The sequence below is a fragment of the Montipora capricornis genome, chromosome 7 (assembly GCF_036669925.1).
Source record: "Montipora capricornis isolate CH-2021 chromosome 7, ASM3666992v2, whole genome shotgun sequence".
In the NCBI taxonomy this organism is placed as follows: domain Eukaryota; kingdom Metazoa; phylum Cnidaria; class Anthozoa; order Scleractinia; family Acroporidae; genus Montipora; species Montipora capricornis.
This window is the reverse complement of record NC_090889.1, coordinates 10,415,991-10,433,490: the sequence shown is the minus strand read 5'-3', so window position 1 is coordinate 10,433,490 and position 17,500 is coordinate 10,415,991. Positions and strand designations below refer to the sequence as shown.

The 17,500-nt window shown below is 38.5% G+C and overlaps 2 protein-coding genes and 1 non-coding gene across 3 annotated transcripts in view; 2 read left to right on the top strand and 1 right to left on the bottom strand.

Moving 5' to 3' along the window:
- Positions 1 to 10,532, top strand: part of LOC138058173 (hemicentin-2-like) — a 79,656-nt gene extending 69,124 nt beyond the window's left edge. Inside the window, exons 6-10 of the mRNA XM_068904069.1 lie at positions 2,328 to 2,660; positions 5,504 to 5,776; positions 9,229 to 9,249; positions 9,676 to 9,765; positions 10,432 to 10,532. Coding sequence (XP_068760170.1) covers positions 2,328 to 2,660; positions 5,504 to 5,776; positions 9,229 to 9,249; positions 9,676 to 9,765; positions 10,432 to 10,445 — 731 coding nt within the window. The 3' untranslated portion in view covers positions 10,446 to 10,532. The remainder of the gene's footprint in view (positions 1 to 2,327; positions 2,661 to 5,503; positions 5,777 to 9,228; positions 9,250 to 9,675; positions 9,766 to 10,431) is intronic.
- A 1,159-nt stretch (positions 10,533 to 11,691) lies between these two features.
- On the bottom strand, positions 11,692 to 11,764 carry Trnaa-ggc (transfer RNA alanine (anticodon GGC)). The gene has a single exon. It is a non-coding gene; the product is annotated as a tRNA-Ala (tRNA).
- A 1,677-nt stretch (positions 11,765 to 13,441) lies between these two features.
- Positions 13,442 to 17,500, top strand: part of LOC138058179 (tyrosine kinase receptor Cad96Ca-like) — a 14,324-nt gene continuing 10,265 nt past the window's right edge. Inside the window, exons 1-5 of the mRNA XM_068904074.1 lie at positions 13,442 to 13,631; positions 14,635 to 14,751; positions 15,866 to 16,050; positions 16,726 to 16,845; positions 16,946 to 17,022. Of these exons, the coding sequence (XP_068760175.1) occupies positions 13,466 to 13,631; positions 14,635 to 14,751; positions 15,866 to 16,050; positions 16,726 to 16,845; positions 16,946 to 17,022 (665 nt within the window). The 5' untranslated portion in view covers positions 13,442 to 13,465. The remainder of the gene's footprint in view (positions 13,632 to 14,634; positions 14,752 to 15,865; positions 16,051 to 16,725; positions 16,846 to 16,945; positions 17,023 to 17,500) is intronic.

The window sequence follows — 17,500 nt, the reverse complement described above, 5'->3', positions numbered from 1 at the left end:
AAATCTCCACCCAACAGTTCAAACTCTTTTCGGAAGAACCTTGACCGTGAATACTAAAGCGCAAAAGAGACAAGCTTTTTTTCAAATATTTCTTCACTGTCACATTTCCAAAAAAAACTGTGCAGAGTTTAGTACAAAACAAGCTGCCAACACACTCCGTGTCAAAAACACAACTAAATACATTTCCCAGCAGTGCTCAGTATCAAACCCTTTACTGAAAAACCCTTTCCTTGAATAATGAAGCAAAAAAATGGGCAGCAAGCTTTCTTGTACATAATTTTTCACAAACAAGAATTAGTGAAATTTCCAATTGTTACCGGAAGACTGTGCAAAATTGAGTACAAATAAATATAAATAGCCAGACAACAGGGATCACAGCCCCACTTAAGTTGTCATTGTTAAACTCATAAGTAACGAAAGATTGTCGTCGATGTCCATTACTCATCGCTTTGAAGATTCTAGATATTTATTTTTCACCGCCTGTCTTCAATTTCCGATTGACTTTCCATTATATAGCTCGATAAGGGCATATATTTTTTTTTGTAGGATCCACTAAAACGCCATTTCGATAAAAATGACGTTCGATGCCATTGCAGGTTAAGTTTAAAATTCTACGGTGTCCACCCCCGCTAGAACCCCCGCTAGTACCCCCTCAAACTTACCAAACATACGCGAAGAAGACTCTACACGCAAAGACACTACTTAGCAGGGGAGGGACAGGAAAGACTTTTCATGACACAGAAAAGAATAAATAAAATAAAATAAAAAAACAGAGAAATATTACTCATTTTCCGACTGGGAGCCCAGTGATAAAAGTTCAATTATTAATTGTTTCTATCTTCTGGACCCGCGACAACTTATAACGGACCCACAACAATTTATACCGGACCCGCGACACGCACCAATTAGACTCTCTCCTCATAACGTTGCGGATCTCTCACCGTTTGTGCCAGGAAACCAGAGAACAGATACTATGTTTGCTTACCTCTTGCGTCTGCCACAGATTTCTTGAAAGAGACTTAAAACACGCTAGTGCAACGGCAAACGCTCTTTGTCAATCGAACCCGTGGCAGTGTCACGAGTCACGAATGGATGTCTAATTTAAGAGTTCAAAGTTCTGTACTATCAGAAACTCACAGCATGCGCTATACCTTGACTATGTTAATTTTGAAGATATGATTGACATTCAATCTCTTGCTAGTGGATAAAATTAATCCGTAGCAGTTTCCTTTAGACAAGCTGCCACTAAAAATATATTTCCTTGACAATGAATACGTTGATAACCAGGACAAAGGCAAACGATTTTTTTTTATCAGTGAGGATCAGCAATTCAATATATTTTCCTAGCAAGTTCACAGCCAGTTACGTGAAAATATACTGAACGTCCCAGCCAGCTCGATTACTTCTTCCAGAGCGACTTCTTTGACAGGCGGCCTCGCTTGGTACTACTGTAACAACTACATGTGCAACAAAAACGCCTGTAGGTGGCTAATAGTAATGAAAATTTGCAGTCTAAATGTGGAACAAATTGAAACTAAAGTAATCTTTTTTTTCAATATTTCTTATATCTCCAACGCGCGCTAAACACTTAAGCTAACAAGAGTACAAGTTATAAGTGTGCGATCATTTCAAACTGCATATGTCTTAAACAGGATGGCTTAGTGGTTATCAACCGTGCATTCCCGGGTTCGACTCTCGGCCTCGAGATCGTATGTGAGCTGAGTTTCAGTCGATCTCAACCTGACTCTGAGGGTTTTTCTCCAAGGAGTCCGGTTTTCCTTCCTCAACAAAACTCGACTCCCAGCCTGGCTGTAGTGCTGCACACGGAGGTCGAGCCGCGCCTTTTGCAATTCAATCTCCGACTGCGAGTAAGGACGTTTAGCAGGTCAGGGGTCAACTTTCAGAAAAATCTTCAAGATTACATTGAAATCTCGGAAACTCCAAAACAGAAATTCGGATGTTCATTTCAGGTTAGCGGATACCGGTCACGCGTGACATAGCTCCTTAATTGCTTGGGACCGTACTGGGGAATATCTGCGCTCTGTCGTTTTTGTGGGGAGCCTCTGCGCTCGATCAGTACTTTCACAGAAGTTCGGACCAATATTCCCTAGTACGGCCCTCGCGCTCGGTTAGTATGAGGTAGGTAAATAGACCACTTTCCATATATTAAAATTCAGTCCGAAACAAAGGGCATCATCTCGAGGCTCTGGGGAATAGATAAAAGGATTTGTATGCGTTTATTCCCCAGAGCCTCGAGGTAATGCCTTTTGTTTCGGACTGAATTTTGATATATCGAAATTTGGCTATTTAACCTGTTTTACTCGCAGACTTGAGACTAGTAGGAGGAACTAAGAGGAGCGAAGGACGAGTGGAAATATATCACAATGGCGTCTGGGGAACAATTTGTGATGACGACTGGGATATAAAAGATGCTCAAGTTGTTTGTCGCGCACTTGGGTTCCTCTCTGCCATCGCTGCTCCACGCAAAGCTCGTTTTGGGGAAGGTAGCGGTATAATATGGCTGGACGATGTAGAGTGTGCCGGATTCGAGCGCTCTTTAAAAGATTGTGGGAACCGTGGATGGGGTATACACAACTGTAATCACAATGAGGATGCGTCAGTCGAGTGTTCACGGTCAAGTAAGCAAAAACCAGCAGCAGGTAAAATTATTTTGGATGTAGAATTGTGTAGGTGTTTAATAGTGGCTGGAATATGTTACATTCTGCAAATAGTCAGTGATATTTGATCTAAAAGAAATTTCGTTATATACAGTTTGCTCTTATAAAGTATTTTCCCAAAATGCCCTTATTTTAATCAGCCGCTCCTGTAATTTACGTATCCCCACAATACCAGACTGTCGTTGAAGGAGAAACATCCAACATTAGCTGCAAGGCGAATGGTGTACCCCAACCAAAACTATCGTGGAAATTTGAAAATGGAGAGCTTCCTACGGATACTGTCATTACAAATACTCAGGGGCACCCAACGACCTGATGTCTCCAAATCCCTTACAATGACCTAAAATGGTTTCGCCAATGTATTAGAAGCTCGTTTAGTGAGTTTGGAGCTGAAATATTTATCTGCTCGGATGTTCTAGGGGAACTAGAATTTTCTAGGTGGCTTTTTTGCCTTATCAGAAAGTTCTAGCAATCGTGAAAGGTCTGCGCGAAAACTTTAGATTACCTTTCAGTACTTTTTGTGCGCGAAAATCTTACGGGACGTTTTCTAAACTAAGATTCTCAAGTAAATTTTGGCGAAAGTTCTAGAAGTTGTAAATTATTTTCGAAAATCTTAGGAAATGAATTTGTTTATCCGAAAACACTAGGGATTTGAATAAGCTACTACGGAACGTTTTAAAGCTAGTTTTATTAATAGACTGTATTTTAAATACGTGCCAATATAGGTATGTACTTTATACTTGTGTATTCAACAAAGACTATGTAAAAAAATAAAAATAACAAAGAAAGTCATCACCTATTTTAAACAAATGGCCATACCCAATATTTCCAGACAACACACAAAATTAGTTGGGAAAATTGTACAACTATACATTATCATTGCCCCAGTTTATGCAGCCAATCGCGCGCGCTTCGCGCCTTGAAAAACTAATTTTTGCAGCCTAGTAAAAATTTAGTATGCAGAAAAAGGTATCAATTAAATATAAAGAATATATCAGTCACCATCGACAGTTTTGGGTTTCACGCCTATTTTTAAAATTCCAGCCCTCTTCAATCCTCTTCAATGTTCAGGCCCCTTTTTCCCGAAAATTCTAGCCCTCTTCAATGTTTTGCGAACATTCTAGCCCTCTTCAGTGCGGTTGCGAAATGTCTTGGAAATCTGTCAGAAAATGAGAAATATCTAGGAAATCTGTTCCAAAAAAATGGTTTAGAAATCGAAGATCGAAAATCGCGAAAATCGAAGGTCGCCAAATATTCGAAAATTCTAGCGGACCTTCCTTCCGAACAGATATTTACCGAAATTACTCGTTGGGTGCCCCTAAATACTTCGAACCAGTCACTTCTTCTTACCAAAGACTGCAAAGAGTATGGAAGGATGGTACCAGTGTATAGCCAAAAACGAGGCTGGTGAAGAAAGTTCCAATTCTACTCTTCATGTATTAGGTTTGCTTTTTTTGTGCTATGAGTTTTGTTTACAATTTAGATCACGTGTCACGTGATTTTTTAAAAAAAAGGTTTGAATTGAATAGATTTACTTCCAAATAAAGTCAAGAGAGTATGAATCATACTCTCTTGATAAAATGGATTACAGTTCAAAAGGCAGCCAGGTGGATTTCCCGCTACTCCGGCTGAAAAGGAATGCAGCTTATAGAAATTAGGATTTACGACAAGACGTTTTGCAATCCTACCGAGTGCATTCTCCAGGGGTGATCTATAGCTGTTAGGTGAATCCTTTTATACGCACCCTAGTTAGCACACATTAAACACAAACTTGGTGAAAAGATTGCAGGCATTTGGAATGTAGTGTTGGAGAAGAATGATCAACATTAGCTGGAAATAGAAGCTTGCCAATGTGAGAGTGTTGCAAATGGCTGGTAAAAATCGAAGATTTTTGTACACGAAATAGGAAAGGAAAATAGAATATTTTGGACATGTCATGAGACACGATGAGTTGCTAAGTGTAATAATGGAAGGAAAAGTTGAAAGAACAAAAGCAAGAGGACGACAGAGAAAAATGTATTTAGATGATATTTGCACATGGACCAATCAGGAAAAGAAAAATGTTACTATTAGGAAGTATAAGGATGGAGAAAGTTTCACATGACCTCCTACCTCCCCAGGAGATGGAACTTTACATGACACCAGTTAGCGCTATTTCTTATCAATAAGGTGTAAACATGTGTCAGGTACGCTGTGTATACTAGTCCTTGCAATGACTGCCAACGTGAGTATAATATCGGACAAACCAAACGTCAGTTTGGCGTGCGTTTAAAGGAGCATGAAAGAGCAATATTCTTTTGCACAAAAATAGTGAAGCTTTGTCGAAACATGCCTGTCAGACCAACCATAAAATTGGGTGAGATATATCATTCAAACGTTATCACCGCCATCTGGCGGTACTATCAACGCCTCTCATTGGAATCTTGGCACATTAATTCCGCCCACGCTCCTTCAAAACGTGATCATGGCGGTGTTTTCAAGTTTTACCCTACACCTATTTGCACCTTAGTGATAAGAGGTGACGCTCATTAGTGATCGTATGAAAGGAGTAGTATAAAATCTTTAGATCACCCCTAGAGAAGACACTAGGCAGAAGTATCGAAACGTGGTCTTCAATCGTAATTTTTAAAAGAGCATTCATTTTAAGCTGAGTGGAGCAGCATGAAACTATGTTACATTTACTTTCCCAGCGATTGGTAACCGGAATTATCTTTATAGTGTAGTCGAAATTTTCCTTTTATTAACACTGATTTCATTTTATTTGAGCAATGGGCGGGATTTTGTGAGGATTTTTATCTCACCGACTTGCGCTATTTTAATCTCAGAACTTCTCACTGCTGAGATATCTCCAAACCCATATCCCACAATGCTAGAAGGGGATACACTGACATTGACTTGCAAAACCAATGAAGTTACATCGCAAATCAAGTGGGAAAAGAGTAACGTTTTGAAGATTCCAAGGGCCAAGATCACTGAAAACGGTGAAGGCAGCATACTCGTTATTGAAAACGTTGAAGTTTCTGACAGTGGTAAATACTCATGCCAAGCACTGAACAAGGCAGGCTCTGCTTCCTCTTCTGTTGATATCGAAATAACAGGTAAAATTGTCACCGATGCAGAATTGTGTAGTTGTCTAATAGTGGTTGGGAAATATAACAATTTGCTTTAATTAATTAATTAAGGTGACCAAACACATGTTTAATCACTTATACTTACATTTCTGCCAAATTTATTCAGTTGGAAGCTCAAACTTGATCACTGATAAGTGCTACCACGAACGTTTATATTTTTGACTGTCAATGTTCTCTGCAAGCTCTTACCGTGGTATCGCATCTACAATCGGCGTCAAAATAAGTTGACACATTGTGTCTGTACAGCAGTTTTTAAGCTTAAAAGAACGGGGCTGTTTGTACCACGCTTTAAATTTTCCAAAAGACCCCCTCCCCCATTCAATATTGTCTGTTTGTAGTCAAAGATCACACGAATAGACCAATTTCGATATATTAAAATTCAGTCCTAAACAAAAGACATCATCTCGAGGCTCTGGGGATTAAACTCATACAAATCCTTACATTTATTCCCCAGAGCCTCGAGCTGATGCCTTTTGTTTAGGACTGAACTTTAATATATCGAGATTGGTCTATTACGAAACAACATTGTTTGGGGGAGAGGAGAATTGGGTAGCCTAGCAAGGACAAAGAGTTAAGAATGATAGCTAATGGCGGAATAGGGTGGTTGAAAGGGCCAATGTGTAAACAATTTTGTCCCCGACTGTAGAATAAAACAAGGCCTAATTGATGGTTTTTCCTCAATGAATGAGTTGCCAGTGATCGTATCCCTGCTTTATACGCAAAGGGTACTGCGATCGCCAGGGTACTAACTTTGCAAGTCGCTGTAAGAAAATGCATAGCGGAAAATTCTTTCCACGTCCAAAAAACGAATTTGGAGAGAGATCAACGCTTTTGTTTCTACATTTTATTCAGAAATCGATCTGGGCAATGTTGATACGTGTCAAGTGTAAGTTTTTGTTTGAATTACCTTGAAATATGAGATATAATTTGCTGATTAACTTCCTTGCTAGCGTAATGTTATAAGGTTTATTGTGAAATGGTCTTGAAATATTTAAAAATAGGGTATAAATCTGGAGGAAATAACTCAAAAAAGCCTTTTAAGTGGCATTTACGTATGTATAGCGGGCTGGCTTTTCTAAACTCAGCAATTCAAATAATATTGCAAATATGCCTAGTGGCAATCATTGTGCTGTGTTGGGTTGTAACAAATATCGAAGGTGCCCAGAAAAGCAGAAGATTTTTCCTCATGTTGAAATGTTAAGATTTTACTCGCCCACGAATAACATAGATCATTTGTCGTGGGCTGCTGGCTAGAGCTATTAATCCTGACCAAGTCAAGGTGTCAATGCGCACAAAGGTATGTTCAAATCATTTTGTACGTGGTTTCAGAACCTCTGAATGTCCTACCGACCAACTTCGTATATAGAAGAGTCCGATTGTGAGAGTAAACCTCAAAGACCTGCTCCAAAGATCAGATCTACAGAGAAATAGTATATGGAGATGACGCTTTTCACGATTTGTTTGAAGTTGAAGCTTGACAAAATTGCTTGGATCCAGTTACTGTGACTTTACTACTTGTGGATGGTAGTTTGACAGAAGCAAATCTTTTTTTTAACAGTTGAGGCATATCGAAATCAATTGAAACATAGAACCTACCTCGAGGCAGATTAGAAGATTGAAATATGGTTTGCTGGATTGTAAGCATCGTAATACATTGAAGTGATTCAGGGATTCATGTACCCACAGAGTTTGAAGAAAATAAAAGCGGCTCAAAAACCGTTGGATTTTTCTCAATCAAACTATAACTTAACCTATGGATTTCCTCATGTTTCTCATCAGTCCTTTCATCCCTCCAGAGAGCAATAGCTCTATAAAGACAATTTCCATCTGCAGTCTTCAGTCTCTGACAATGACTTCCCTGTTTTAAGGTCGTAAATTTTCTAGAAGCCATAATTCGTTTACGCAAGACGTAACTAATCAGAAATAACCCTATACACACGAAAATGCAATTCAATGGCTTTATTGAGTTACTTACTTCAGATTTATATCAAATTTTGTTATATTTCGAGACCATAACGTGATGTCAACATTTCAAAATAAACCTTATGCAAGCAAGGACGTTAATCAGTAAATGTTATTTCATATTTCACGGTTATTCAAACATAAACTTACATAAACTTACAGGGTGGAAAGAACCTTTGATCTCTGCCGATAATCGTTTTTTGGACGTCGAAATAAGTTTCGGTATACATTTTCTTACAGCTCCTTGCAATTTTTGCCCCCTGGCGATCCCAGAACCCTTTGCGTATAAAGCAGAGATCCGATTACTGGAAACTCATTTATTATGCAAAATTCGCTCATTAATTTTCTTTGCAGCTTAAAATAATAGAAATAAAGTATCTTTAACAGCTGTTAGTATTGAATTTTAACAGATGGAATTTTCATAATTCGCTGATAGACGTTGTTCAATTCATCACAATCCCAGCAACTAGATTTGAAGATAACTTTGGACATAAAATATCCATCTAATGTTGCCAATGGACAACCAATTTTACAGTTTTTAGATAATTGTCATAATAACATCAAATTCACAGTTGAATTTGAGGAAAGAATTTGAGGAAAGTAGCGAAATCTCACTCCTGGATATTCTTCTTAAACGTAATCAACACAATTTATCAGCATCTGTTTATCGTAACACAACTTTTACGGGGCTTTTTCCCGTATAAGGACAAATCAGCTCGATCTTGTTGTACAAAGTTATCTACAAAGCTAGTTGCTGGGATTGTAAAAAGATTTTTATAGACGACGCATTTGTAGTCGGAACTATTTTAATTCCAAATTTCTTCGAAGTTTGCGAGAAATTTAGCAAAATAGCCAGGAGTTCTCGGTCCCTTGAAATTTTTTGTATCTTCCAGCGCTTTCCTATATGATACTTCTGCATGCATAATCCTTAAAGCTCGCTTCTGAACCCTCTCGATTTGATCAGACAAATCGACTGGTAAAATAAAATGGAAAGCTTGAGAGGCATATTTCCAGACAGAACGAATAGATACGCAGTAAAATTGAATCAGGGAAATGCGGTCAATACCAGCGCTCTTAAGTTGCCTAAGCAAATAAATTCTCTGTGAGGCTTTCGCAGAAATTTTTTCAACATGCTTATGCCACTTTAGGTCACCCCTTTTTAAAACACCCAATACTTTAGCCGATTTAACGATTTCACAAAATAACTGGGAGTTTTGACAATTTGTTCTCCTCATTCGCGATCGTCCAGATCTTTTAGTTCAAGCATTGCCATGAGTTCACTTTATACTGACAGAATTTTTGCTCGGGTTGGAAACAAAATATGTAAAAACAAAGGGTTGGGATTTGAGTTGGCCAATTATGGTTGTAGAGTTCATTAATGCTGTTTCGTTGGAGAACTCACCCAAAACAATACACTGAAAAGAAAAGTTGAGTTTTCTGAATCCTTTTTTTGATAGGGCTCCAAGAACAAAGACCAGGTAGGTTTTTTAAAGTGTTGTGAGCTTCTTTGTTCCTTTGAAAGATCTTTGTTCCAACGTGTAGTCTGTTAATAATCAATATGTGAGCAAAAACTTGATGGGACTTCACGGGTGTCTACTCACGCAGTTCTTAGCAGGTTTTTTATGTGTTCACGAATCCAGGAAGTGATTATGTATGGCTGGATGACCTAAGTGTTTTTAGGCGAATGATCCGGCGTATTGGACTAACTTATGATTTATGAACTGGCTGTTCTGCCACAAACTAGTGCAGCAAGATCTAGTCCTGTCCTTTCCTGGTTGGACTGGGTTCCTTTAAGCTCCAATAAATGAAGAAGAGTACCAATTCTCCCACTCCATATTCAGCCTCGAATGACAGATATCATGTACAAAAAAACTTGCATCCATTCATGGTTCTTCTTTTTACAGCTATAGAGTGGTACTACATCGTCGGCCCTTTGTCTGCTGTGGCGTTATCAGCATTAATCGTTTGGTACCTTTGCAAACGACGGATGACAGGTACACATCTCTAATCTTAAGTTAAAGAGTCTTACGTGTTTCTATGTAGGTATTTGTGATCTCGTGGAGCAGTGTAGTACATTTGAAGGGTTATTGTCTATCTTTTTAGTGGTGGTAGTAGTAGTAGTGGTAGTGGTAGTGGTAGTGGTAGTGGTAGTGGTAGTGGTAGTGGTAGTGGTAATGGTAGTGGTAGTGGTAGTGGTAGTGGTAGTGGTAGTGGTAGTGGTAGTGGTAGTGGTAGTAGTAGTTAGTAGATAGTAGTTGTAGTTAGTAGTAGTGGTAGTGGTAGTGGTAGTGGTAGTGGTAGTGGTAGTGGTAGTGGTAGTGGTAGTGGTAGTGGTAGTGGTAGTGGTAGTGGTAGTGGTAGTGGTAGTGGTAGTGGTAGTGGTAGTGGTAGTGGTAGTGGTAGTGGTAGTAGTAGTAGTAGTAGTAGTAGTAGTAGTAGTGGTGGTGGTGGTGGTGGTGGTGGTGGTGGTAGTAGTAGTAGGCTGAACTAAAGAATTCGCAATATCTTTCGTTGTCATGAAAATCCAGCCCTTCTCTTCAACATAAAATCATGTATACTACTAATAATGTCCGTCCTCAAATAACGTGGTCTAGTCATCCGCACCGAGTATATTTCCTCTTTTTTTCTTTACATGATCTTTCCGCCCCTTTACTGAGCAGCCACAGCGAGGTAAGTCAATTATTATTTTTGGTCAATCCACTTGTAATACACAATAATGAAATTCTGAAAGAAATAAACGCCTTTGCGCAGTCATTCTGATCTCATATACATCTCATTTGTCTAAAGTGAACGTTAACTGTAATACTAGAATCTCCAATGACTTCGAAATTTGGTCGTAAAAGATTTTTCCAAAGAGATAAAAATGACTTAATCAATCTTAAAAACAAGAAAAAAAAACTAGTCAATTACTGGTGCAGACGGGTTAACGACAAGCATTTTCTCAGTCCACAAAATTAGATAGATCCTCTACGAGTCCAACCAAGGTCATCTACCGCTTCTTCTATTGCTTGTGTTTTTGTATAGGGACGATTTTATGCTATATGATTTTCTTTTTCCGTTTTCTATCTTGTAAGCAATTTATCTGTGAGATAACATGTTGATTTATCTTCTATCTTTTTTTTTTTTTTGACAACTTATTTTTCAACTCCATATTCCACAATACAACCCTACTTTACAACATACTGCACTGCACTACAACGCACTACACTACACTACACATTAGCTAATTAGAGAGCTTAAGCACGAGACGTTTTTTCTCTACACGGACGTTGGCCGGAAGTGATTTTCCAAAAAAAAAAAAAAAAATTGGTGTCACACGTCCCAAACATCAAGTCACAAACATCAACTCTGGGTATTTGCTGTCCGTGGAAAGGTAAGTTAATTTGATGTGGAATAATTAATTTATTCATTGATTTTTCTTGTATTCCTGTGTATATACTGGACTATCAACTTTATATTTCCTGTCATTTACCAAAGAAATTTGCCTTAATCACTTCTCCACATGATGAAAAGAGCGCTGCGAACGCCGTTACTCAAAGCCTTCAAAAGGAAAAAAAAAGAGTAAGTACTAGTCCTTTAAAAATATATATGCTTTCCTTGAGAAGTACCTCTTTGTATGTGCTTGTGTTTTTTCTCTGGGTCTTAAATTTTAATGCACTGGCAGCATGTGGTAATGCTAAGGCAACGATTTCAAAAAGACCATGTTAGCATTTGTAAAATTAAATGACCGTGAAGTTTACTTTCTTTTTCTGTAACCCTTCTTTGTTGAATAAGGGTCATTTTCTTTTCTTTGCAGAAATGTGGCAATGGCTCGGGCTGATCAGCGAACACTGGAAGATCATGAATGAGAGAAGTGAACCTTGCACTTAGCAGGACAATTTCAGCAAATGCTGCTTTATAGACACCCTGAAAAATTCAGGTGGCTCCAACGGGATTCGAACCTATGACCTCTGCGATGCCGGTGCAAAGCTCTACCAACTGAGCTATGAAGCCACACAGTTGGGAGCAGGTCAATTTGTTGGGCTCATTTGTTCTGGTGAAGGACTTTATGAATGAAATGAATTGAATGTATATTTGAAATGCTGGTAAAAGACGAATGAGAGAATTGAATTGTCCAGCGAAGTGCGAGGATCACTTCAAATATATATTCATTTTATTGCCTGATAAATCATGTTTTTCAAATCTGAAGATAGTATAATTTTCTGAAAATAAAAGCGATGCGTAATAGACAGAAGTACTTTTCTTTTTTTGCCGACAAGGACAGGAGGATTGGTGCCGTGCAAGAGGGATTATGGGTATGAGTGTCAGATATATGTAGTAGGCCGTTAAGATTTAAAAACCATTGTAGGACAGCAACAATTCATCTCCCAAGTTGAAGTTTGATTTAAGTGTGCATTGTTAGTTTTCATGATTCGTTACCGTAACTCAGCCCCGGTATTTAGTGACACCGCAGTTGGTGGGGATATACGTTCCCTTTCTTCCGTAAAGTGTTTTTGAGTTTTGGTATACAGCGTTGTCGCACAAGTTTACATGACTGCGAATTGGTTTTTCTCTGAAGACACATGTCTGAATTGTGAGGTATGGTGAGCAGTATTTAATTTGTCACTGTTGCTACAGTAAACAAGCGTATGAGGTCTTTGCTGACCTATATGCCCCTGTATCTACTCTGTTGTATGCGTCTCATTCATTTGGTAGTGAAGGCAAAATTTTAGTTCTATTCAGGATCTATTCTGGATACCGGGAAACATCTCACATCCAATTCATAATGCGTGTAGTTAAATTGAAGGTTTCAAGCTGTGTTTTCTTACAACAAGAGTTTATCCTTTCATATCAATCCTGGATTGTAACTTTTTAAAGCATATGACATTTCTTTCTAAAGAAATCTTGATTCTGTCTTCAGAAAGAATCAAAACTGCTTCACAGCTAGCGAAATCACTAACGTAAAATGCTCAATGCAAGCAAGTCAAGTCACGGACGTCGGGCTCGACCCAGTCTCTCTACGGCTACTTGGCAAACTTCTTGTGCATAAGCTCTCTACTGTATACTCTACGTATGACGCCCCCTTCTGTAAATAGCATTGCAATAACTAACCACAAGCAAGGGAGGATGACTATAAAGAACACATCTCCATGCCTCATCTATTTTTATCTTCGCGCCATGGTCGTACAGCCAATGACACCCAATCAGGTGTCTTCCTCCAAATGGCCGCGCATCTTGACCACGGGTTAAATTGTGAGATTGAAAAAAATTATCATTGGAAGAGGCCAATATATGGTGGAGATGTTCTGTCCCCTCATCCTCTCTTGCCACAAGACAAAATGAAGGAGAGAGAGGATGTTGGGGCTTTGGCCGGGATACCTGAATTTCAAAAAAAAACTTATTTCAAGATGAAAAGAAGTGCACGATTATTAAGCATAAGAACGTATCTGGCATTGTAAAATGGCAGCTGTTGGATATTAAATATGGCTTTCTTAGTTGTTTGCCACTCCGGGTTTGGGGCATCATACCCCAACATCATTGCTTCTGCAATTCAGAACGTCATTTTCAATTCTCTTGACTTCCTGCATCAAATAAACAAACCAATTACACTTTTGGAAACTTGCTGTGACAAAACAACCAACCATTGGAAAATGAGAAAACTAACACGCAACATTTCTGGATTAAAGATCACAAGGTGCCGCGGAAGAACATGAAATGGAGGTGTTGAATGTTGAAGTGGACTCATGGGAAATAGCACGTCGCCAGATTGCACTTGAGGAGGTCATTGGTTCAGGAGCATTTGGAACAGTTTGGCGAGCAACCTTGAGTCGTGAAAATGGAAAACCAGGCATACGTTTTGTTGCAGCAAAGTGCTTTTCTCGTAAGTACGATTCGGCTTTGTTAATTTATAGTTTCCATCGGATACCTTTCAGTTAAAGAGGTATCACAAGTGCTTTAATGAACTGCCTGTCACGTAGAATCTTACAAAGCCACGTTCAACATGCACGATAAAAATGTGTCGTAACAGAAAGAAAAACAAATATCCATTACTATGTTTTATGAAAGGATGCAGCAAAAATCATCAATTCTCAATCAACTCTTTCATAATCTACCCACCTTTATCTTAACCTTGAAACAAATGCGGAGATTACCAAAATAGATCACCTTCTCCTAACAGGTTCCTAATCCTTCATTGCAAGTGTAAAAAGATATTTTGTTCTTTAACTTTTATTTCAAGCTTCCATGGCGACGTCTTGCCTCAAATACACCAGATTTTTACCCTCGCTGCACATTAAGGGATAAAAATCCTCATAAAATTAATAAATAAATAATGCTTTTAACCATTTATAGAGCCTATTTTCCATTGCTAAATTGCAGTTTAAAATTAAATACCGTATAAGATGGTTAAATACCCCCAACTGGTTGACAGAGTAGAGATTTGAATCGATCAAGCATATTCGATTCTCCCTAAGCGTTGGAGCCCCAAACACTGAATCAGGAGCAGGGGTAGCTTAATTGACTGGTGCGCTTCTTTGACAGTCAAACGTCACAACTTCGATTCTCAGCGACTTAAAAGTCTGCATGTTTTAACACCTTCCTTTAACTTGTGTAGCTGTAGCTCTAATTATCTGTAAAATGGAGTAAGAAGCGCACCATCGGCTTCCATTGATATCAGCCTCCTATGAAAATGAACTACCGGCATTAAAAAGATGGACTTACTTTTATCACAATGCTTCATGACGTAAAGAAAATGAGACAAAGACAAGTCTGGGAAATTAAAACCACCGTGTTATTAATAGTTCAGTTGAGGAGGTAGAAATACATGAAACACCTCAACAAGTCATGTGTCCAGTCTTATTGTACCCTGGTGTCATTTATTGTAGCCACATCTGGAGATGAAGGAAAAGTCGCTCTGATGAGAGAGATCGGGTTGGGCAAACTTATTGGAGACAGCCCTCAGCCGAATATTGTTCAATTCATTGGCTGTGTCACCACCCAAAGTAAGGATCTTATTGCAACTGCTAAACTGTAGAAACAGCTGTGAGAGATTTGCAGCAATAATAAAAGACCGCTAGTGAAAACCTTATCAATCGATGATATTCAGGGCTAAATTTGTCTATTTAAGCAAATTGTTTGGGTAATTCTAGCCCATTTTTGCCGTGTTACACGAGTAACGAGATAATGGCCGTTTTCACCACATTTCCCAAGAACAAATTAAACCCTCTTAACGTCAAGTTCATTTCCAACAATTGCATAGCATAAGGTCAAGAAACAGAAAAACAGAACAATTTTCAAAATAGGTGAATCATCAAAGCAACGCCATGGAATAATGACAAAAGATATGAACTTTGTTTTTTGATCTGAAATGCAAACCCTTGAAGCTGATAGTTTTAGTAAAAATGCGAATGGTTGGCTATATAAAACGGTCACGTGCCTGATTTCACACTTCTAAAGAGAACCCACGTGGAGCTTCTTCATACAAGAAAGTTTTTGAGGCTTTGGTTTATTTATTTATTTATTTTTATTTGCAATTATTATTATTAATTTATTCTTTTGTGCAAGAAACTGGCTCAGGCTGCAAAGACCACCAGGGAGAGATAAACAATTTAAAGGAATTGTACATTTTGCATGACAATTGTTACAAATTTTTAATCATCTCTTACTCACTATACTTTTGTCATATTAAAAATCCAGCCCTTAGTATTTTTTGTTCATCACAGAAAGTTCTTCACAAATATGTGGAAATTATGAGTAACGTTGATTAATGTTTTTTTTAGTTATTATTTAATTCATGTGTTTTTTTTTTTTTCTCACTTTTACATTCATTCTTGGGTAATATGACCTTTAACTTGGGGAATGTGTAGATAGTCGCCCTTTTCTTCATTCTCATCCCCTCTGCTCATCGAAGGTGAGCCGCTAATATGCGATGCTGACAAAGGTGGTTGGCTAAACTGTGATCTTCCAACACAGAGCCACGCAAATACTGCTTTATTTGTTTACTTCTTAAAAGCGTCTAAACGTAATAATGATAGAGTCCATATCCACCTTTCCGAGAAGCTAATAGTTTGAATGTAGCATTATAGAAGTTGTCCAAACTCTGTGTAACCTTTACAGTACAGCCAATTTTGATCATGGAGTACTTACCCTGTGGGGATCTTCTGGGGTACCTGAGAAAAAGCCGTGGAATTTTCGACAAACATTATTGCGGAAAACTAGCAGTAGCGCCACTGAAGACCTATGACCTAATGTCATTTTCAAACCAGATTGCTACTGGAATGGTGTTCCTGGCATCCAGAGGGGTATGTGACACGAAACAAGCATGTCAAACGATATGGTACTATTGTTGCTTATTGTAATCTTTCACAGATTAAGATTGTATCTGCGAAATGCATCGTGCGATATGATTACTCCTTACATTATGTCGACAAAAATGTGTGATCATTTTGCTATGATATTCTTATATCGAAAAGCAATGGATTGCTGTGGCTTGGGATAACGCTGGAGAACCATGCACCGACCTATGCCTTGATATTACATAGTGTGATCTGCCCCCGCAGTGGTCGTCATGATAATTCAACAGTCATCGTTTTAAGTCAGTAATCGTGGAACATTGGCTACGTTATTTTCTAATCATATTAGTTAATTAACAATTATTGGATTCGGTTTTCCTATGATAGCGATAATTATCAAGGCCAAAGTTTGTGTTATCTGCCGAAGCCGAAGGAGAAACAGAGCAAGCAAGAATTAGCTGCGTGCTTATAGCCAATCAAAATCGAGCTTGTGACACCAATGTATAATAATACTTACTAACTAACTTCCTCTGAGTCATTTCCAGTAAGCTTTAACTTTGGACCCGCTTGCAGCCCTCTTGTTGATAGGGAAATGCAAATCGCACCTCTTCACTACAGGTGGGATTACAGAACATATTACTCTATACGCGAGCATGACTAACGTTGATTATTTGCTTTTTGTAGATTATTCACCGTGATCTTGCAGCACGAAATGTACTTCTTGATCAAAACCGTGTGTGCAAGGTCACTGATTTTGGGTTATCTTACCAGAACTTTAAATATGGACATGGCAATGCCAAAAAGGTGGGTTGCATTATTGATGGATTCCCTTTCACTTTGTTTTCTGTGTACCTCTTTGACCTTCTGTTTTTAACACGAAAATGCAATGCTGTTTTCTCCCTAGGGCTGTATGCCAATAAAGTGGACAGCACCTGAGATACTCTTTGGAGATCCTGCAAATCTGTCAAGCAAAAGTGATGTGTATGTGCTTTTGACGATTAAACTTCCAGACTTTTGAAGTACTTAGTGCCTAAGACACAATTGTATCAGGTCAAGGAATGCAATAATGTTAGCGCCTAAGAGAAAAGCTATTCTTGTCAACCCCGTTTGGTTGGTTTAAGGTATATAAACATGAATAGTTAGTCGCATTGGTTTCTGCGTGCAAACTCGATTCGATTGATACTATATTTGAGTAAAGGAAAGAAAAGGAATGAACTTTATTTACATGTCTAGTCCTTCTAAGGCTGGAGCACAGATTGGAGACACTGTAGACTGAAATCAACAATCAAGGCATATCAAGTCAAATGTTGGTTTTTGAGGAGAGCCAGGGAAAACCGGAATGTCTGGAGAAAAACCTCTCTGTGAATAGTAGAGAATCAACAAACTCAACCTACACATGATGCCTGGATTATTAGTTTTTTGACAAGGAGAAGACAAAGAGTTGTTGTTGATGGCGTTG